At 39.3% G+C, this 23,664-nt stretch overlaps 2 protein-coding genes across 2 annotated transcripts; both read left to right on the top strand.

Annotated features, from left to right (window-relative positions):
* Positions 1–4,986: 4,986 nt before the first annotated feature.
* On the top strand, positions 4,987–5,847 carry LOC148103639 (uncharacterized). The gene has a single exon (XM_087839170.1). The coding sequence runs from the start codon at positions 4,987–4,989 to the stop codon at positions 5,845–5,847; it is 861 nt and encodes a 286-aa protein (XP_087695296.1).
* A 13,102-nt stretch (positions 5,848–18,949) lies between these two features.
* LOC148103638 (uncharacterized) lies at positions 18,950–19,810 on the top strand. The gene has a single exon (XM_087839169.1). The coding sequence runs from the start codon at positions 18,950–18,952 to the stop codon at positions 19,808–19,810; it is 861 nt and encodes a 286-aa protein (XP_087695295.1).
* Positions 19,811–23,664: the final 3,854 nt, after the last annotated feature.

Genomic DNA, 23,664 nt, shown 5'->3' with positions numbered 1-23,664 from the left:
GGACCCAGAAACTCAGCTTGGTCCTGATGGTCTCCCTCACTAGTTTCTCTCCAGGGTGAATGTAGCTGTTGATATAATATGGACTCTATTATTAAATGAAAAGAACAAATTAGACTACACTACTGAACCCTGCTGTTGTTTTTAACGTCTCCATGTTACCAGGCTGTAGCGGGCTCTGAAGATTTAAACAGTTTTAGATCCATGACACTCACAGTCTTATGTTAAAATCTCAAAGGACAGCATTATATTTTTGATATTAACAGTAACTCTGGGCCTCTGTGGAGTGTGCAGATGATCTCATCGCTGTCTAAAAATGGATAACAAAACCTAAGGAGTGCTGAATCCTTCAATAACACAGACTATTAGAGTAACAGGTGTGTAGCATCGCTAACTAGCTAGCAACAAACCCCCAATACATTGCGTATGCTTAACTTTAATCACAACCAGACTGATTTACTCAGGAACAAATAAAACACTGAAATAAACCAAACATTTAGAAGTGATCTAAGTGACTTATATATCATGTTTAACCTCAGTAGTGAAATCTCTATTAATAAAAATAGTGTACATGTACATACGTGTACATACCTTAATAAAAGCAAGCAGGTGAGATGTTAGAACGCTTTTATTTTTATTTTAGTGGACACTCAATACAATAGACAGCTACTGGGGTTTGGGGTTTGTTTAACCTGAGTAGCGAAAAGACCGCGGGGGGGGGGGGGGGGGGGGGGGGGTGTTGAAAACGATGTGCCAGGAGTCCGCTGTTCTCGCCGGCTGTAATAATCCTCGACCTCGCTGTCTGCTATGGAGCTGGCGGGTCACAAACGTCTCCGAAAACGTCGGAGCTCGTTTGGAAATATATGATATCTTGATAAATCGAGCAGATATTTGAAGTTTACACAACTACATTCTCGCTTGAAAAGAACTTAAAAGTTTATTTTGTGACCCAGAAAGAGTAATATTTAAAAGTTTTTAGCCCCGCTCGTCCACCATTGCTGCGTTTGAGTTTTGGACGGAATGCATTCTGGGATATTTAGCTGTACCAAGTCCACACAAGTCACCACCGATGCATGCTCGATAAAACGGGCGGAGCGAGAACGCATCCAGGACTTTTTCGCATTCTCGGCTTGATGCGTACTTCGAATTGGAACAGTACTTGGTCTCCGACTGATGACGTATCACGAGTACACGAGAACGCAAGTACGCACAAGTACGCATATTGAGAAAGGCCCTCTGGCTCCAAAAATGCAAGATGGCAGCCTCCACAAGCAGGATATTTTGGCTTCATTTTTGCACAATGGCAGGAGGCGGTGTCGCGTTGTCCATCTTTTATACAGTCATTGATCTAGAAACAGATTCAAGAATATCAAGAAACTAAAGACACTGGCTAATAAGTCTTAGCTGGATGTTTATCTGAAAAGCATTGTAAGTGAAAAGTTTCAGGCTTTGAAAAATGTTTTCTTCTCTTTTTGTCACAGAAAAATGAAACATCCACATTGGATCATAGATAGTTATTAAACTTACCCTTTTTCTTATTCCAAAAGATAATAATGGTCAAATTGGTTTTTATGGCATTATTCATATTTAACAGAGCTGTCTTTTATCTTTTGGGGATTTTTTAAAGAAGCACGCAAACAGCAGTTCTACATTTGCCAAAGCAGTGTTAACCCTTTAAAGCTGGAAAGGGCACGCTCCGTTTTGCGTAACTATTTTTAAATCCCTGTATAACCGGAACCACGTAAGCTAGCACAATAATTTTTTTTTTTGCATATGAAACCGGAGGAGTTGTACTTACATCTTATGCCATCAGCTTGTCCTAGGTCACAGTTTCCTTCCACATATAGCTTTGCAAAAACTGCATAAAAAGCACTTGCAGCAACAAAAACATAATATTCCAGAAACACACTTTGCCGATCCCATCAGCTGTTCATAACACTTCCTGGGTTGGAATAGACATCAGCGCGAACTTTTGCATGCCCGAAACCGGAAGTGACGTCATTTTGCGGAAATGTAGTTTTTTTTTACCATCAGGGCCACATTCAAATTCAAATTTTATTTGTCACACACACACAACCATACACAGTATGACATGGGGGTGAAATGCTTGTAGCTGTACAATGCCCGACCATTAAATGACAGAAAAAGACAGAAAAAGTTTGACATGAGCCTATACTGGTGTTTTTAAAAGTTATGTTTGACTTTATGACTTTCTGTGTCGTTTCTGGGATGCTTAGGACTCATATTGCACTGCTGGAAATAGTTTATTTTGATGCATATGCTGCTTTTTTGCAAATTTGCACTATAATATTTATTTTCATTTTTCCTGCAGTATATAAAAATTAGTGTATTTCAAAAATAAAAACTATGAAGACACTCAAAATAAATTTCCTGTGGTGGGAAACTATTTTGTGCAACTTTTTTGTATTTACAGTTTTGAGGGATAAGCCTCTTAAATTTCTCTAACTAGAAATATATGTTAAAAAAACAAAAACGATTTTCAATTTTTTTTGTAGTTTATTGCACTTTTTTGCAATTTATGTAATTACTATGCACTTAATGCAGACATATTATTAAAATCTAGGCTATAATGGTTGTATTGATGTATAGCAACTTGAAATGCTCCCAAAAATGGCACTACAGCATGTAAAAATATAATATAAGCTCTGGCCGACTTGGTTCTATGGTAGGTCTTAAAGGGTTAATATCAATGTGTTTTTAAATCCAATATTTGGGTGTTATCAATGAGTGAAAATGCAGCTGAACACATTATATATAAAACTAACTTTTGGGGAATGAGATTCTAAATTTTATCAGCTGCACACAAAAGAAAGTGATTATGAGATACATGTTGGGTTCATCACTTCTTATTACTAGAGGTGACATCACAGACATGCTCAGCTCTCATAGTTTGGTTAACTTTTGAAAAGGGTTCTGGATTGAAGTAGCATTAACCACATTACTTTCATGCTCGTTTGAATTGGGGAAAAATGCAAAACAGACTAAATGATTTGTCCTTTAAAAGTTTTCAGGTCACAGACAAAACAATGACTGCTGGCCATGCAAACGACAACACAAATCATCTTTATTGTTTGTACAATGCTTGTTTGTGCTTTGTGTGCTTGTATATACATTTTATTATATAAGTTGTCCAGTTGTATATTTTCAAAATTAAAGTGTATGTTCATGCAAAGTCTGGCAGAAAGTTATTATTCAGTTAATCTCTATAGTATTCCTGACCTTAAACTAATAGGACAGAACCTTCACTTAATAAAGAATCACCAGAGATAATCCAGGCAGGCTGTAGTGCTGTTAGATCCTGTGAAGTTTTAAGCTGTACTTTTACTACATATATACATGAGAAAAAGTAAATTAAGCAATAATTGTTCATAGTATAACCTTTTGCAGAATTAGTTATAGTTTCTATATATTTCTCATTCACATTCAGATTTTGTAATATGGCAAACCATTTGCTTTTGTTTATGATATTTTCTCTATGATGATTAGATTTGTTGGTAAATTAAACTTTGTTCCCTTATCAATACATGTTTTTTTTACATATATGTTTGTAAAACTGAGTAGGAATCAGCCTATAGTTGTCATGATTAATTAATGTGTACCGTGGTCTATTGGGCTCAATTGAACTAAAATTAAAAAATTTAAAATTTCTATTTTTTCGCAATACCTTTTTGTAGTAGAGAGCCCCCTTGATAAGCTGAATGAAAATAAACTGTTTAAGAACATAGTCTGCACCTATGTCATTAGTGCTTTTATTCTCTGCTGTTGCTCCCTGGATGAAAAATGCATTGATTTGACCAGCACATGTTTTAAGCAATTTATTTTATAGTTTAAGCCTTTACTGCACACATTTTGAAAACAGAATGACGAGGTTTATCAGAGAAACTTTGGAGAATTTTTGGGGTGAAAATAAAAATATATAATTTTGGTACATAAAGTGTCCATGGTGGTTAGAAAATACAGACGTACCCTAGAATACAGCATTACGACCCAAATGCTGAAGTAGAATTTGCTGCTGTAATTTAAAGCGAGTGCTACTAATTGAGTCATACAAAAAGCCGACATAGTTCAGCTGCTGTGTGAACTGTGAGCAACCTGAGCACCGGCAGAAGCATCAGTGCATATTTAAAGTGAAGAGCAGACGTCAGTTTGGAGACGCAAACCAGAGGAAACAATTTAACCAAAAAGGTGCTCTTTAATATCTTATAATTTAGCAACAAATTCATTTTTAAATGTTTGTTTCATAAATATTTGAGCTGTTACTTATCTTTTTAACGTGATGCCACTGAGGTTAAAGTGTATCAATCTGTAGTTATTATATATTAATGTTATCTCTCGTTAAACTTGTAATTAATAGTGTTGCAAAAGGTAATTCAGTGATTATTTTGAAACCCATTTTCTGTTTTATTCTTCTTACGATTACTCGTTTTGTTTTGGTCCAACTTACAGCGCTATGGTTTAATGAAGAAATCACTGTTTGTAGAATACATAAATATGAGAACATTGATTGGGATTACAGGATTAGATCATAGATAAAGGATCAAGGATAAGTGGCACAATGTGTTTTGCATTTGAACATATTAATATGCACTGAGAGATGAAACTTTTTATACCATATATAGAAGATATAGATGTTTGCTCTGATTGTTTTCCCTCCCAGTGCAGACTAATCCACAATTTGATGAATTTTTGGATGACGGAGGATAATGATCAATTGTTTGTTTTTACACTCCACAAGTTTTACAGTATGATATTATACACGACCAACACCCTGTGATTTTTTTAAAATTTTATTTCAAAGTATTTGTTGATTAAAGAAAAATCCTGTATAAAAATATTTCAGGTACCACTCACACTTTTGCTCCCAAAACTACACTAACTCGTCTTATTTTAATAAGATTAATTTTAACTGTCTGTCCTTCTAATTCTTTTTTTTTCTCTCATGCATCAGACCTACATCATACAACAGAAATGTCACTTAACTCCACCTCCAACTATCTTCTGGACTATTTCTGCCCCATAAAGTCATCCCAATTGATTCCCTACTATGCGGTGAAAATCATCCTTCTCCTCACTGTCTGTGTCCTTGTCTTTTATGTGGGTCACCAAAGATGGCGGCAGCAGCGCTCATTTAAAACAGCAAGCCACTCTGACATCTTCACCTACCACATGGCTGCTATGAATCTGATCTGGGTCTTGGGGTGTTTGGTCATGTATTGTGGCACGTACACTAATCACTTAGTGAGTGCGACAGTAGGATCATACGCTTCTAATATTGCTTATTATGGAGAGATATTTTTCCACCTCCTGACCTGTGTAGAGCGTTACCTGGCTGTTGTTCACCCCATCACCTACATGAGTCTACGAAATACCCGTGGGGTCAAGATAAGAAACATCACCATCGGCTGTGTTTGGATGCTGAGCTTAGGACTGACATGTGTTATAGTTTTAATACCTCCTAACTATAGATTTGCCCCATTGTTCTGCATTTTGGCTCCCTCCATAATAACTATATCTTTCTGCAGCCTCTCTGTTCTCTGTGTGTTGATTCGCCCAGGGCCAGGGGAAGCGGGTGGGGAAAGGGAGACGGTTGACCAAACAAAGCTGAGAGCTTTCTACACCGTCACGGCTATAACCTGTGCTGTGTGGCTATGGGTTGTTGGGATACTTGTATTTAATGCTCTCAACATCTCAAATCTAGTCAGCAGAACCGTCCTGTGTTCAGTGTTTGTGTATGTGGTCTGGTTTAACTTTCCCAACTGTTTGGTGTTACCTCTGCTGTTTCTGCATAGGGCAGGAAAACTGTCATGTTCCTGTTGTACCAACAAATGAAGACAAGAATTGAATTTGGCTTCAAACGAGAGATATACATGATTTTACAAGTATAATATACTAAAATGTTTGGAACTGTTTCAGTTTTTTTTTTACTATTATAAAACAGGGCTAAGTCAACAGTCCAACCACAACAATATCCTTAAATAGACCCTGTTAGCGGCGCTAATGTAAGTGTATTTTTAAATCAAACATTTGGGAGAAATGCATGACTGAAAAGTGCAGCAGAGGAAATTCTGTCTAAAACGATGTCTTGAAGAAGCACTATTTCTTCAGCTGCACAAAGAAGAATGTAACTTTAAAATACACGTTGGGACCATGACTGGTTTCTAAATTTGACATCATAGACATGCTCAGCTCTTATAGTTATGCCAACATTTGAAAAAGCATTCATCTTTGTTTGGAAAAATGGAAAACAGACTAAATGATTTGACTTCCCAAGGTTATCATATGTCACATACAGAACAATGGCTGCTCGCTATGCAAATGACAGGACAAATCACCTTTATTGTTTGTACAATGCTTGTTTGTGCTTTGCATGTGTTTACCAGAGATGGGCAGTAACGTGTTACTGTAATCCGATTACTTTTTTCAAGTAACGAGTAAAGTAAGGGATTACTATTGCAAAAACGGTAATTAGATTACCGTTACTTTACTGTAGGAACGCTGCGTTACTGCGTTACTAAAACAGTGATTTTTTTGCGAGAATGTCTCATGACAGAGACGTAAGCGAGTGCAACGTTCGTGACAACAGCTGTGTGCAGATCAACAATGGATAATATATCGAGTGCGGGAGAGAGTATGAGCGTGCAGCGTTTAAAGCGTGAAAGTACTGACCTTACTTTGAGTTTGATTCCATAAAAAGTGACAAAAACATTAGTGTCCATTGTGCGTGGGAAGAAAACTTCTTTTTACAGCGAAAAAAACCCCTAAACTTCCAAGGAAGCACCGAGTGCGCTACGACGTAATGGGAAACTCACAGAGAAACTCGCGGATTCTTCCACTGACCGCTGTAGCACACCTGCACCAGGGTAAACCTCCGCCTACCCTACTCCTGCTTTACAGGTGAAAATAGAGCAAAAGGACCGCTGAGTCTTTGATTTTATTTATTTTCTGCTGTGTTTTACTTGCATCTATTTGAAAGACTGAGTGTAAACACACACACAAAAAAATTATTTTATGTGCAAGAATGTGCAGAAAATAGGTTTAAATATTAAACAAATTTCTTCCAGTCAGAGAATGTTGCATATAATTTAAATTTTGCTTGATGCATAAAGTTAAAAGATTAAAACTAATAAAACAAGTTTTAAAAAGAGACTTTTCCATTTGATTACATTTTGTATGATGGATTATGCAGAAAAAGTAGAATTGGGCTGAAAGATCTATCGCTTTATCACCTATTCAGGTTGTAAATCATGTTTATAAAAAGTAACTAAGTAACTAAGTAATTAATTACTTTTGAAAATAAGTTATCAGTAAGTAACGGGATTACTTTTTTGGGGACGTAATCAGTAATTAGTTACTGATTACTTTTTTCAAGTAACTTGACCAACACTGCTGTTTACATATGTATTTTTTTTCAGGTTGTTCAGTTGTACTAGACAGGATGTTTAAAGTTCAAAACATATGTTTAGCTGAGACATGCAGAATTTAAAATGTGTAGAAATCACCTTATAGTTGAGAAGGTAGGGCAAAATAAGTGCATGCTTCGTCCTACACCTTTTCAAACAGAAGAATGGAGTGATATTTTGTAATGATTGTGATGAATGATGCTTGAAATAAAAATAAACTGAACTGACTGATACCTATGTACAACACAAATTAATGTGCAGTGTGGTCCATTGGGACATACTGTAAATTCTGTTTTATTGTGATACTTTATTGTAATTGAGAGTCCATTTGATAAGCTGAATGAAAATAAACAGTTAAAGTATATAGTCTGCAGCTTCTCATTCTCTTCTATTGCTCATGAAGTGAAAAATGCATACAGCACATGTTCTAAGCAGTTGATTTAACATTAACGTGATTAAAAAATCACGGGAAGAATTTCCACGTGACTAAATGGCTTTATATTAGCATTGCCAATTCTGTTATTCTATCTTAATGTACGTACTTCAGTTGGACCAGATTAATTAATTAATGATGGATTTACTTACTCACTGCAATTGACTCCAACTTAATTCAATTGAGTTATGGTAAATGGCCTGTATTTATATAGCGCTTTACTAGTCCCTAAGGACCCCAAAGCGCTTTACATATCCAGTCATCCACCCATTCACACACACATTCACTCACTGGTGATGGCAGCTACATTGTAGCCACAGCCACCCTGGGGTGCACTGACAGAGGCGAGGCTGCCGGACACTGGCGCCACCGGGCCCTCTGACCACCACCAGTAGGCAACGGGTGAAGTGTCTTGCCCAAGGACACAACGACCGAGACTGTCCAAGCTGGGGCTCGAACCGGCAACCTTCCGATTACAAGGCGAACTCCCAACTCTTGAGCCACGAGTTGACCTGATGCAAATTATATTAGTCCGATAAAACTACTTAATTCTATTACAAAGACATTTATTAAGATGAAATCCTTTCTATGATTATTTTAATTTCATTTCAACAGTTGTTTTTTTCGAGTGTTCAAGAAAGTCTAGGGTCTGGTTAACAAAAAATTTTTGGATTTATAACAACAACTTATTTCTGCAAATATTCGTCATGGTTGTGGGGGAGGCTGGGGCCTGTGGCAGGTGCATCCTGGACAGGTCCACAGTCTATCTCTGGGCTAACACAGAAAGACAGACAACCATTTGAACACACATTTGTGGCTAATCTTAAATCACCAATTAACCTAACCCCAACAACTGCATGACTGTACAAGAAAAACAAAGAACCCAGAGAGAACCTACAGCAAACTCAGCCAGATTGTGAATTTCAGCCCAGGCAACAGTGCTAACCACTGCACCACCAAGCTGTCAAACAGGCTTAAAAAAGGGGATTGGCTACCTCTTAGATTTATGTAAAGATCTTACGTGTTTAACACAATTTCCTCATGCTTTACAGTAAAGTGTAACTATATAGTGTAGAATCTACTTGATATGCAGAGAGGGTAGATTAAATTATTCATATTCAAATATGTTTGAGTGAAGTAAGTCAGTAATATAGCAATGTTAAACACTGCATGTGAGTCAGCTCGCGTGATTTGGATTGTGGTCTGGGGAAGGCGTCCATCTTAGTCAAGTCAAGCAGCTTTTTTTGGTTTAATGAAAAAAGGAAATTTGGTGGTTTTCCATTTACAAAAGTCTAATTTGTAATTTAAACACAAGAATTTCAAGTTTCTATGAATGTAATTAAATCATGTAGGATCTGTATGAAATTCAACAACTTAATTTGTTCTTGTTGAGATGACCTGATACAATCTAGTAAGAGTGGTTAGTTCCCTGGACTCATGAAATTCACAAGATCACATGAGATATCAAACTGCAGGAGTTATAAGAGGCAGATAACTACAGGTTGCTGTGTTCAGTAAGTGACACTTATTCAACACATTCATCAACACTTATTGATGGATAAGTGTTGATTTAACGCAGTTGTATAAATTTATGCCAAAGCAAAACAATTGTGTGCAACGAATGCCCACTATTGAATTAAGTAAATCCAACATGGCCTTTTTTAGTGTACGATACAAATCTTGTTAAAGATTTTTCTTTACGTTTTTGTCCTTGACAGGTTAGATCACAATATGTAGCAATAGCATACGTGTGGTGTGTGTGTGTGTGTGTGTATGGTTGTCTGCCTCTTTTAACCCAGGTTGTTTTCCTGTGGTTTGAAATTTTGCGTAATCTTGTGAATTTTGTGAGTCCAGGCAACTAAGCACTCTTACTAGATTGCATCAGGTCATCTCAACAAAAACAAATTAAGTTGTAGAATTTCATGCAGATCCTACATGATTCACTTAGGTTTACCATAGAAACATGAACGTCTTTTGTATCTTGTAAAAGTAACAACATAATCAACATTTTCTGACTTACCATAGGCCATTTTATTTAACACAACTGTTAGGGCATGTTTTTATTGCTTTCTAATTCAGACACCAACCAGGAAGAAACAAAATGAGAAACGGAACAACATCGTCATCCCTTATGTCGCGCTGTCACGCTGGACGGAGGCCAGCAACTTGAACAGAACCCAAACGCAGACACACAGAGCGGAGGCAAGAGGGCGTTTTAACACAATTTATTGGTGAATATATAATATGGGTGAAAACACAATAACGCGGCAAACTGCGGTGTGGAAACGTAGCCGTGGAACTATTAGCGTGGTATGAACGTGAGGACAACGGGATCTAGGCAGGTAAGTATTGGTCACACTGGGGAGAGAGGAGAGCGGAGTTAGAGCTGGGTTGAAGTGGATTACCAGAGCGGGGAAGTATGAGAGTCTCTTCAGCTTACTTGCAGGAGGTGGAGGTGTGGTATCGAGGGGGAGGTGAAACGGCTGACCTGGGGTTCGTTGGATCCAAAGTGGTGAGTGAGCAGGAGGGCAGGCAGGTGAGGTTTGGAGATATTTCCCAGTGTGTGGAAAGGAGCTGAGGTCCAAGTGGTGAGCAGCAGTCGACACTGGAGAATAGGTCCTGAAGCACAAGAAACAGCGTGAGTCAAACAACTTGAGATTAGCAGCATGACCGTGGGAGCCGGTTACCAACATCAGGTAGTTGACGAACTGGCAGGGAGGAGATGACAGCGCAGAGCTTAAATCCCTCTTTGGCCTGATTGCCCCAATTAGCTCCAGATGCGTGAAGCTGAGGAAGTCCTGCCCACGGGCGGAGCCAAAGGTGCTCTGGCACTGATGGAAAATCCTTATGTAGGTTTATCAGAGAATCTCAGGAGAATTTCTCCAAGCATGTCATCCAATTGCACTTCAGACACAGCCATGCTCTCAGAAAAAAAGGCTCATCGCAAAGAGAAAACTCCCAAAGTCAAGATAAACAATGTGGAGTGTGGCAAAAAGTGCACAGACCTCTACAGTGGAGAACCAAACAGCCACTTCATTAACACCTGGCACAAGATAGAAGAGCCACCTCGACAGGACAAGATTCATCTGCAGCTGAAGGATAAAAGTCACTCTTCCAAAAATGTCATCAAATTTTAGAACAAAGAAAAATACTTGAAACATATTTGCATGGATGACTTAATGCAGGCTTCAGTTCGAGTTGTCCACCATCATGTCATAATTATTCTCATGTCATGACACATCATTGTCACTCTGTGTGAAACTTTACAGCGCAGTGCTTCTGTGCTGTAAAACACAGGTGCACATTACTCTTTACTAATGAAAATTGAAATGAGTGTGTGGATCAGGGGTGATTTTTTAGCCCAAAATGAGTCAAAGCACCCCTAAAGATTTCTTACTTTTTTGACAATATTTACTGTTTGTGTGATACACTACGAACAATATAAGAAGCATACTAGGGCTGGGCGATATATTGAGTTTTTAAAAAATATCAATATCTTTTCATACGAGATATAAGATGTGACAATATCCTTTATATCGATATAGTTTATGTTACGTTATAACTATACTTGTGGAGCCACAAGTTTGCCTCTCTTTCGTCCACTTTTGTCTCTGCGCAACGTTACTCGGCCTCGACCCTCCTTCACTGAACACAACTCCCCCTCCTCCCCCATAGCTTCACCTGCAGGCAGCGACAAGATGGACACGGCAAATCTCCGTTAGAGAGTTGTGGGGCTGGACGGCGTCAACGTGTTAGCGAGCTAACCGCGCTAACGAGCTAACCATGCTAATGACATGTAGCCCACAGGGGCTGCACAGCCTAAAATCTTTTCATTTTCTCAAAAGTTGACGGCGCGCCTTATGTATGAATTCTGGTTGTGCTTACTGACCGCGAACCAATTTTAGGTGGTACACGGCGCTCAGCAATCTGTCAAAAAATGTTTTAGTACGACTTTGCTAAGCTACGGAGCTGCAGCGCTTGATGGATTGTCGGAGCATTACGGCTACCGAGGAGCCTCGCGGAGTGATACGTACTGTGCTTCAACGTAATATTACCGTATTGTGTGTGTATAAGGGCCATAAATGGTACCTGCTAAGAGACATGGTTACGAAGAGGATTTCAAACTCAAGGCTGTCAGTCACGCAGTAGAAGTTGGGAACAGAGCAGCTGTGAAATCTGTCTTTGTTATTATGCTCAGCGTCTGATAGTTTACATTTTGACTGCACAATTATGAGCTTTTTGTTATGCACAAAAACAACATTGTTTTCTTTTATTTATGGAGCATGATTATTTAATAAATGCTCATAATTTCTTTTTGAGTAATTTCTTCATGTAAATCTATGCTTTATTTAAATAAAAATGCCTGTGTGACATCTGGGACACAGTGTGACTAAGAACTCTCTTTTTGTTCTTAACTTATGGCTTTAAAAAAATATCGAGATATATATCTTATATCGCCACCCAGCTAAAAAATATTGAGATATATATCTTATATCGCCACCCAGCTAAAAAATATTGAGATATATATCTTATATCGCCACCCAGCTAAAAAATATTGAGATATGAATTTTGGGTCATATCGCCCAGCCCTAAAGCATACAGTACTTAATTGAGACGTAACATTTTAACAACAAAAGTATAGATAACCCCTCCCCACACACACACACACACATACACACACCCTCCCAAAATGGTTTGTTACAGCTCACCTCTCCCCTACTCTGGCTCTAGCGCCCTTTCTGCCAGAGTGATGGTGGCTGAGAGGTGTAAGCGTAAGTGCGTGGCTTAAAACAGGACATGTTAGCTGCATTTAAACTTAGTTAGGTAGGAGTCAGACCATGTTTCTTTTTTAGCTGAAAAACATTACACCAGGTAACCTGCAGTGTTGAAAACGTGTATTAAACCCGATTCTTTCATTTCTCTTACTGAATAGAAAGAACACGACTCAGTTGGTCAAAACTCTTAAATCATTCTTTTATTCATTTCCAGAAACGGAGATATGCACCGGGCTAAAGCCTCCGCACATCTGAAGCTTTAGAAGCCAAAATATGTATAATATAATTAGTCATACGTCACACATAGTTTCGATAACAACAACTCCTTCTGGCCTGACTAATGTGTGTGCGTGTTACTGCTTTTTCTGTCTGGTTTCCTGTTCTTAATATTGCTCTGCACTAAACTTCCTCTTTCTTAAACTTCCCCTAACTTCAACCTCTGTTGCTAGGCGACTTATCACCCTCTGACCTAGTTCTGTCTCACAGCTGGCCTTGCTTTATAAATGCCTTTATTATTAAACTACATAAAACAATATGATTAGAAAATAAGCACTAAGAATATGTATTTATTCCGTAACACGTGTTTTCCAACTATGTTTGTGACCCTACAATACGATCTACTCTGTATTACAGTCAGATGCATTTGACCGTCCTGTTACTCCCATTGAAATTTATACAGCCTATTTAAAATCTAAAACTTAAAATTGTCCGTAGCCTACTGTTGTTACCTCTGTCCTGTTTGAAATGGAAAGAGAGAAGTTGGTTATTTTGTCATATGTGCTGATATTAAACCCAGGAGCAACATTCAGGTAAAAGTATGAGATCAAATGATCCGTCAATCAAGAATAATGTTGGATCAGTGTTTCAATATTTATATCTTTTATTAGATGTACATGTGGTTTGGTTATTTGCCTTTTGGTTGAAAGTACACTGAGAGGACTTTTTTTATTAGTGGATCTTAATAGTGTTTTTTTCATATTAATGTAATTTTTTCATCTAATTGAATACAACCTATTTGTGTATGATTGTCAGTCCAACAAGGGAGAGAGGAAAGAGGGGAACGTGAGGAGAAAGAACAAGGTCAGGAAGAACCAGGTAAGAAAACAGACAGGAAACAGTGACAGGCACAACAGAAACTGTTAAACTGCTTGAGAGACTTGACCACCAAAAGCGATTTGCCAACCTCAAGGTGAGGCCACATAGGTTAAAATAAAAGAAAAAATCTGCAGAGCCGTAGTAGTATCTGCAGTAAAGATCTTTTCATACATATTATACATTGTACCAGAGGCAAAGTTGCCTCCATTTTTATATTTTTTTATTAACATTTTGTACAATTGTACGTTTCAAGGACTCTATTTTGGAGTGTTTTTTATGTATCTGTATTATATTATACATACACGTTAAAAGTGAATCTCTGTCCAAAAAATGTACTCAGTTTACTTCTTACTCACTATGAGCATCATTTTCTCCCCCAGTAGTTAAGGTTAGGATATGTTTTTTTTTTTAAATTCCAATCCATTCTTTGTTTGCAGCATTTAAATAACCTTTATCAGATTTGATGGTTTTGTTACAGACTTTTAAAAAAGTGTTTTGCTTTTCTTTCACAAATGTGGGATTAAATTGTGTTAAAATGTACAAAACAGTGATGTCGTGTTTTGTGACGAGGAACCAGGCACAGAGAGACTTGATGAATTTAAGAATCTTATGATTTAATAAAGAAATTTGCAGACTTGCACAGAGATGGTAAAATTATGATGACTGATAACGGAGATGAAGACAACAGACGATGAGGACAGGGAGGAACAGGGGTTTAAATACACCAAGGAGACAGTCAGAGGGAACTCGAGACAACTGGAGACATTTAGGGATGCAGGGACTGACAGAGACAGGGAAGAAGTCTCACCGTGACGAGTAAAGTTTATCTTGCCTGGCTGGGCAGCTCTCTGGGTGCTCAGCACCCCCAAAGTTCTGATCCGAGAATTGCCCCTGGTGTGGATGATCATAGATAATCTAACCATGTATATTTAACCTGAGAGGGTTAAAACATAAACATTATACATTACATACATTGCATTTCAGTATTATGGCTTGCAATATGTATTATGGTTACAGTAAGTTAGAGTTGATACTGCATGCATAGTAAAATCCTCACGCACATGCTGTAAATTAGATCCCATCAAAGTGCTCTATGTACACACAGGCTGCATGACACTCCTTAATTTGAATGAACACCTGTCTTAGATTACAAGCTATTTGAATACTGTCACATCTAACTGATTGATCGAGTAAAATACAGACATTAAAAATCTTATACAACATATTTTTTTCTGCTATGTACATATCCTTGACAGCCCTAAACTGTATGTTCTTTTCTGTTACATATAAAAACTCAACCTGAACCAATTACACTAATTGCGCAAACTCCATGTTAGTTTTTGGTTTCCTACATGTAGAGGTGAAAATAAAAGATAGTTTGAATACTCTCAGATTTAATGGAGTGACAGAATAAACATAGACATTTAACAATGTTTTTTTCCCCATTATTTACACATCCTAAACTTTTCTTACACGTATAGAAAAGTAATTACGCAAACTCCACTCCACACTCAAAAACACTTTTTTGTTTTCCTACATGTTGGGGTGGAAATAAAAAACTTTCTACATATATTATCTATAATTATTAGAAAATACAGATGTACCCTGCATCTGTATTTGCAGGGTACATCTGTACTGACAAATGATGAATTATACTTCAGCATTTGTGACCCAAATGCTGAAGTATAATTTGCTGCTGTAATTTACAGCGAGTGCCACTGATTGAGTCATGCAAAAAGCTGACATAGTTCTGCTGCTGTCAGTCTGACTAACATCAACACCAGAAGAAGCATCAGAGCGCATTTAGAGTGAAGAGCGGTCGGTCAGTTTGGAGACGCAAACCAGAGGAAACAATTCAACCAAAAAGGTGATTATAGTGACACGTTCATTTTTAAATGCCTTCTTTTTCAAAAAATAGGTAATCTGTTGTTTATCTTTTTATCCTGATGCTACTGAGATTAAAGTGTTTCAAGCTGTGCTAATTATACATTAATTTAAAATTTGATGTAGGTTATCTACTTTTATTCACCTCGCTCTCTTTATATGTTAGGAACTTGTAATTAGTATTTTTGAAAAAAAAAAAAACTAATTCAGTGAATATTTTAAAACCTATTTTTGTTTTATTCTTTGTTAAAGCAAGGATTACTCTAAAAAGCCCATTTTTCTTTGGTCCAAGTTATAGCACTATGGTTTTATTACAGCTTTGATGAGTAATCCACTCTTGATTAAATTCAGTTAAATCAGATCATATTTAATAACATAAAACAGTATATATCACTATAATGACAAGATCCTGGTTTGTAGGTAAATCTGAGAACATTGAATGGGATTACAGAATTATTAAAATTAAGAGACAAAATGTGTTTTGGATTTGAAATTTTTTATATTCATTTAGAAATGAAAACTTTTCTTTGATTTGCTTTGATTTACTTATGTCCCTGTGTTTTGTTTTTTTTTTGTTTTTTTCTTTTGGAGTATACTTTTTCTACTTTCAACAAGTTCCTACCCATGTCATTATGGTTTGTTGTTAAATGTTGGTTGACAATTAAGATTTTATGTTAGAGTATTTGTTGCCAAAAAAAACTATATCAAGTACCAATTATTGCTGACAGTATTGCACCTAAATCTATAAGATAAAATAAGAAGAACTTTATTTATTTATCTAAACTTATATACATAAAATACAGAAATCAAATGAGGTGGAATAAATACTACAGAATGTACATAAGGTGCAGTTGCAGTCTGGCAGTGGGGCCAGTGTGACAGTTCAACTGGTTAGGAGGGAGACGGCGAGGAGAAAGAAACTGTTCCTATGTCGGGTGGTCCTGGTCTGCAGGCTTCTACACCGTCTGCCAGAGGGCAGCAGGTCAAAAAGTCTGTGTCCAGGGTGTGAGGGGTCTGTGATGATTTTCCCTGCTCGTTTCCTGGTTCTTGAGAGGTACAAATCCTGGATGGAGGGCAGGGGGGCGCCGATGATCCTTTCTGCTGCCCGTACAGTCCACTGCAGTCTGCTCCTGGTCTGTTTAGTGGCTGCATGATCCCAGACTGTGATGGAGGAGCACAGGACAGACTCAATGACCACAGTGTAGAACTGGATCAGCAGCTCCTGTGGGAGACTGTACTTCCCCAGTTGTCTCAGGAAGTGCATCCTCTGCTGGGTCTTTTTGAGGATGGAGTTGGTGTTGGTCTCCCACTTCAGGTCTTGGGAGATGGTGGTACCCAGGAACTTGAAGATCTTCACAGTCGACACAGGGCTGTCTGATATGGTGAAGGGGAGCAGAGTTGAGGGATGTCTCCTGAAGTCCACTGTCATCTCTGCAGTTTTAAGAGTGTTCAGCTCCAGATTGTGCTGACTGCACCAGAGTACCAGCCGCTCAACTTCCTGCCGGTATGCAGACTCATCACCATCCTGAATGAGGCCAATGACGGTGGTGTCATCTGCAAACTTTAGGAGTTTAACAGCCGAGTTCTTGGAGATGCAGTCGTTAGTGTAGAGGGAGAACAGTAGTGGTGAGAGGACACATCCTTGAGCGGCACCAATACTCAGGGACAGAGTTTCAGAGGTGATCTCCCCCAGCCTCACTTGCTGCTTCCTGTCTGTCAGAAAGTTGGTGATCCACTGACAGGTAGCTGGTGACACGCTAAGCTAGGAGAGTTTGGAAGTTCAGGCACGATGGTGTTAAAAGCCAAACTAAAGTCCACAAACAGGACCCTGGCATAAGTTCCCGGGCGGTCGAGGTGTTGCAGAATGCAATGCAGCCCCATGTTCACTGCATCATCCACCAACCTGTTTGCGGGGTAGGCAAACTGCAGAGGGTCCAGCTGGTGGCCTGTAATGTCCCTCAGATGGGCTAATACCAGTCGTTCGAAGGATTTCATGACCACAGACGTCAAGGTGACAGGTCTGTAGTTGTTCATTCCTGTGATGGTGGGTTTCTTGGGAACAGGGATGATGGTGGAACGTTTGAAGCAGGAGGGAACTTCACACAGCTCCAGGGATCTGTTGAAGATGCGAGTAAAGATGGGAGCCAACTGTTCAGCACAGGTTTTGAGGCAGAAGGGTGAGACACCGTCTGGTCCGGGGGCTTTCCTGGGCTTCTGTTTCTGAAATAGTCGCCTCACATCCTCAGTGTGTATTCTGAGTTTCAGGGAGGAGGAAAGCGGGCTGAGAGGTGTGATGGAGGTCATTGAGTCTGGATTGGAGAGGGTGGTGGTGGTTGTTGAGTCTGGAATGGGGAGGGTGGGGGTGGTCTTTGAGATTGGATTGGGAAGGGGGGAAGGGAGGAGGGGTGGGAGGTGTGTTGGGGGTCAATGTCTGAAGCAATGTCTCGGGGGAGAGGAGGGTGTAGTGTGAGAGTCTGTCCGTCTCAAACCTGCAGTAGAATGTATTTAACTCGTTGGCCAGGCCTTTGTTTGCTTCAACAGTGGGTGGAGGGCATCTGTAGCAGGTGATTTCCTGCAGGCCCCTCCACACTGACGCAGGGTCTTTGGCTGAGAGCCGTTCTTCCAGCTTTTGGGAGTAGATCCTTTTAGCTGCTTTGATCTCCTTGGTCAGTGTCCTCCTGGCTTGCTTGTACAGGGCCCTGTCACCACTTCTGTAGGCGTCCTTTTTGGCCTTACGAAGATGTTGGGGTTCAGGAGTGAACCATGGTTTATTGTTGTTGTATGTGCAAAAGGACTTTGTTGGCACACACACATCTTCACAAAAACTGATGTATGATGTCACAGTGTCCGTCCATTTTTTCAGACGCAGCTTTAAAAACAGTCCAATTAGTGCAGTCAAAACAGTCCTGTTTATAACAATAAAACTATATCCTGAAAAATAAATAGCTTAGCTATCAGTGCAGGTGATTCTAAGTGACATAGTATTGTGCAACTGAATAAAAGAAAGTAGCAGCATATGATAGGGAGATGAAACAAACATTGGGTGTTATTGCACGGTCTGAATGGGAACAGAATAACTTTTGTTATTAATCCTCAGGAAAATCACCTACAGAGCGAGGAAGAGTTTTACAGTCTTATTGCCACCGGTGCAAAGGATTTTCTGTGGCGGTCAGTTCTGCGTTTCAATATCCTAGTACAATTAGTACAATTGGTACTTGACTATACTAATTGGTCAAGAAACTGTTTTCTTAATAAAATGCATTATAACTGTGAACTATCAGTACTTCCCAATGCTTTCCCTCTAACTGTTTTTTCTCTCCTCAGACCTACATCATACTGCAGATATGTCACTTAACTCCACCTCCGACAATGTTATGGATGAAAGCTGCCTTCTAAACTCATACAAATTTATTCCTTTCAATACAATGAGAATCATCCTCCTCCTGACCCTCTCTGCCTTCGTCTTTTATGTGGGTCACCAAAGATGGCGGCAGCAGCGCTCCTTTAAAACAGCAAGCCACTCTGACATCTTCACCTACCACATGGTTGCCATGGAGCTGATCTGGGTTTTGGGGTGTTTGGTCATGTATTATGGTGCATACACTAATCACTTAGTGAGTGAGATAGTAGGATATTACGCTTCTGCCATTGCTTATTATGGAGAGATATTTTTCCACGTCCTGACCTGTGTAGAGCGTTATCTGGCTGTTGTTCATCCCATCACCTACATGAGTCTAAAAAATGCTCGTGGGGTCAGGATCAGAAACATCGCCATCGGCTGTGCTTGGCTGCTGAGCTTTGGACTGATGGGTTTTACACTCTTATTATCTCCTAACCACCAATCTGCCCCAACGTTCTGCCTTTTGGTTCCCTCCATTATAATCATATCTTTCTGCAGCCTCTCTGTTCTCTTTGTTCTGATTCGCCCAGGGCCAGGGGAAGGAGGTAGGGAAAAGGAAAAGGTTGACCAATCAAAGCTGAGAGCTTTCTACACTGTCACAGCTATAACCTGTGATGTGTGGCTATGGGTTGTTGGCTTTCTTGTATCAAATGTTCTCAAGGAGTCACTTCTGGTGAGCAGCACTGTCAAGTGTTCAGTGTTAATGGTTCTTATCTGGTTTAACGTGCCCAGCAGTTTGGTGTTACCTCTGCTGTATCTGCATAGGGCAGGAAAACTGTCATGTTGCTGTTATACCAACAAATGAAGAACAAGGATTGAATACAGGTGTCATGGTCCTGGGTCTATGACCCAGTGATTTGAATAGTTTTATTTATTTCCCTGATGTTATTGCTGCTTGTATTTTAGTTTTGTTAATTCTAGGTCCCAGTTTTGATCTCTTTGCCCTTCACGATTCTCTGTGTTCCCTCTGTTCCAGTGTAGTCAGGTCTCTTTGTAAAACCCGCGTCTCTGAGTCGGTGTCTTTGCGTGTGTGTTGAGTTTCCTGTTTTACTTTGAAGGTCCGTGTCTGATGCCAGTGTGTTCAGTTTACGTTTCCCCGCTCTCGTCAGCTCTGATTTCTCCCAGGTGTGTTCCCTTCCTGTCTCCCATTCCTGATTGCTCCCCTGTGTTTATAAACCCTGTGTTTTCCTTGCTCTCTGTCGTGTTGTTAACGTCTGCTCACACTCATCCTTCACTGTGTGTTCTGTCTGCCTGCTTGTCTGCCTGTCCAGTTTAGCCAGTTTTCTGTTTTGCCTGGAACCAGTAATAAAGCTCCGTGAGTCCTGCTCTTGGGTCCACCATTCCTGTCTGCCTTCACACAGCCATGACAATAGGATTGAGTACCGCAGAGACTATAGATCTACATGATTTGAAAAAGTATAGTATACTAAAACATTTGCAACAGTTTCAGTTGTATTACTATGATAACAAAAATAACTGGTGGTTTAATGTCCCTTTGTAGGCTTTTGATACTGTCCTGTGTCCTAAAGATGATGATGATCAAATTTATTTTCATGACTTTATTGATATTTTAAAAAAACTTGTCTTTTGGAGAGTTTCAAACTAAGGACACAAAGACTTGCTCAGCATTTGTCCACACTGATGAAGTTTGGTGTAACTATGTTTACGTCAGACCTCATCAATGTGCCAATGTGTATTTTTAAAGCAGGGGAATGGTGGATGTAACACAGAATAAATGACATGTTTTTCAAAAGTATACATTTCAAACAAAACTTTAATAGCCATCCAAATGGCAGCAGAAATTGATTTATTGTTTGTACAATGCATGTTTTTACTTTCTGTGTACATAAACAATTTATTAGATAAAAAGACAGCATAATTTTTTTTATTTTAACCTTTTACAGAATTAGTGGGGTGTAGTTCCAAAACATTTCTCTTCACATTCTGGCTTTGTAATATAGCAAATGATTTGTGTATGTTTGTGATACTATGTAAATATTATAATATTTGTTACTGACCTTGTTGATTAGGTTTACTGGCAAGTTCAAAAGTATGTACCTGAGACATGCAGCATCTTCATTTTGCTAGTTAAACATCATTACATCATCAGTACATTCTTGATTTATATTTATGTCAGTAAAAATGTGTAGGAATCAGCCTATAGTTGTCATTATTTTTATGTAATGCACAAAATAATGTGCACTGTGGTCCTTTGACCTGTGCATAATTTCAATTTCATCATGATACTTTATTGTAATGGACAGACCACTTAATAAGCTTTATGAAAATAAATATTTCAGAGATGCAGTCTCTGTCATTTTGTCAATCATTCTAGCTGCATTTGTAAAAAATGGATACATTTTATTAACACATTTTTAGCAGTTCATTATACATTAATGTAACGTGTATATTGATATTTTAAACGGTGTTAGAGAGTAGAATTACACTTAGTACAAAGTAATTCAATGCATCTTTAGGTTTTGTGTTCAATTCTAGATGTCTAATGTAAAATCAGATAAAGTTAGGTAATCAGCAAAAAATAACAACATTTAAAAAGTAAAAGAAAAACTTGTGTTTTTAAAGTCGATTCATTTTTGGCAATTATGCTTTGATACACAACTTAATAAGGAGTCAAATAAACTGAGATGCTCTAGTACTTAAATACTCAGAAAAGTCAGTTTATTAAAGATATGACTACTACTGTATCTGTGAGAAAACTGCAAGGTTTAAATTATTAAGTGTTGAATGTTATAAACAGTTTACAGAAAAGTTCAAAAAATGAGAATATCAGAGTAGACATATTTAACACTGGTTAATTAATATGATACAGAATGGGTAAGACATTTTACTCTTTTATGAATTATGTAAACCTTTGACATTTTCTAGCATTTGTGACTATAGTATATATATATATATATATATATATCAGATGGGAAATGGACTGGTTCTTATATAGCGCTTTTCTACTCTCCTGGAGTACTCAAAGCACTCTATACAACACGCTGCATTCACCCCATACACACCCATTCACACAAGCACATATCTATACGGTGAGTGCTTTTCTAACTATCATTAATATGCATTCATACTCTGATGGATGCATCAGAGAGCAAGTCAGGGTTAGTATCTTGCTGCACAGCAAGAAGGTCCTGAGTTCAATTCCATCATCAGGCCGGGGTCTTTCTGTGTGGAGTTTGCATGTTCCCCCATGTTTGCGTGGGTTCCCTCCGAGTACTCTGGCTTCCTCCCACCGTCCAAAAACATGTAGTTTGTGGGGATGGGTTAATTGGTTAGTCTAAATTGTGCATAGGTGTGAAAGAGCCTCCTCTGCTTGGGTACAGGTGGCCGTGATGTTCCCCTCTTCCCATAGAAGGCTGTCTATCTGGGCTTGGAGAACTTGGAGACAGAAAAAGAAAACTTCCATAAGACTGTTTCAGACAGAGAAGTGATCGACAAATTCCCATGAACGGTCGGAGATCCAGCGTTCCTTGAAGCTGCCCTGTCGGCGACCAATCTTCGATTCTGCTGCACTGACCACAGCCTCTTTTAGCTCATCCCAGAGTGTAGCTGATTTGGGTGACTGTGACAACTGGCGGGGCATCACGTTACTGTCGGTACCCTGGAAAGTGTTTTGCCACGAACGATGGCTTTCGGAGTGGCCGGTCGTGCGTCGAGCAAATCTTCACCCTCCACATGATCATTGAACAAACATTGGAATACCAAAGGAAGATTTCTATTAATTTCATTCACTCTTGACAGCGTCCACCGGCTGACTCTATGGGCTATCCTACGCCACTATAGAGTCCCTCAGCTGTTTGTAGATGCTTCTCTACTCCAACTCCCATTGCTGCGTCCGGACGGATGACAGCTGCACAGATTTCTTCAAGATCAATACTGGCGTCGAACAAGGATGCGTGCTATCCTCCTTCCTCTTCGCTATCCCCCTTCCTCTTCCTGTTGGTAATTGACTACATCATGCAATGATCAGTTGACCAAGCTGGCATTGGTGTCTCCTGGCACGAAGCGCATAATCTCACTGATTTGGACTTCGCGGATGACATCGCCCTGCTGGGCTCAACTCAGGAAGACCTCCAAAAGTTGACCGCGACCTGGCAGAGGAAGGCGACCACAGTCGGATTAAGAATCAGCGCCAAGGTACTCAGAGTTGGCTATGCACATGCCCACGTTTGTCACGGCTCAGTGGCACGAGGTAAATGAGATGGACCCAAGTGCAGTCCGGGGTATGTGAGGGGAAGAACGGAAATCAGACACACTCCAAAGAATCTCTCTCCTCTCTCCACAACTGGGTAACACAAATCCACACACTCGTCCACAGGATGACAGGCAGGCAGGGAAAGGTCCGGGGTAGATCTGTACACAGAAACTAGAGTTAACGACGAACAGACGGAAACAACTTCACAGAATTTGACTCACTAACGACTGAGCGACTGACGCTGATAGCTCAACGATCCAGAGACGAGTAACACAGATAGGCAGCAGGTGTGTAGATGTCAGTTGCGTGGGCCAGGGGCGGGAGCCCATAATGAGCACTGTGGTGAGAGAGAGAAAGAGAGGGAGAGAGCAAAAACAACAAAACACATGTTGCCTAATACAGGATCAGCTGGTGAGGCACAGGGACCATGACAAACTTAAGGTAAA

The sequence above is a fragment of the Neolamprologus brichardi genome, chromosome 3, assembly GCF_056152115.1.
Source record: "Neolamprologus brichardi isolate AB-2024 chromosome 3, ASM5615211v1, whole genome shotgun sequence".
Lineage (NCBI taxonomy): Eukaryota > Metazoa > Chordata > Actinopteri > Cichliformes > Cichlidae > Neolamprologus > Neolamprologus brichardi.
Note: the sequence above shows the minus strand (reverse complement) of the source record. Positions and strands in the feature narration are given on the sequence as shown.

Bases quoted from the DNA above. Each gene is read 5' to 3' on its own strand.
- LOC148103639 (XM_087839170.1), top strand. From the start codon at position 4,987: ATGTCACTTAACTCCACCTCCAACTATCTTCTGGACTATTTCTGCCCC.
- LOC148103638 (XM_087839169.1), top strand. From the start codon at position 18,950: ATGTCACTTAACTCCACCTCCGACAATGTTATGGATGAAAGCTGCCTT.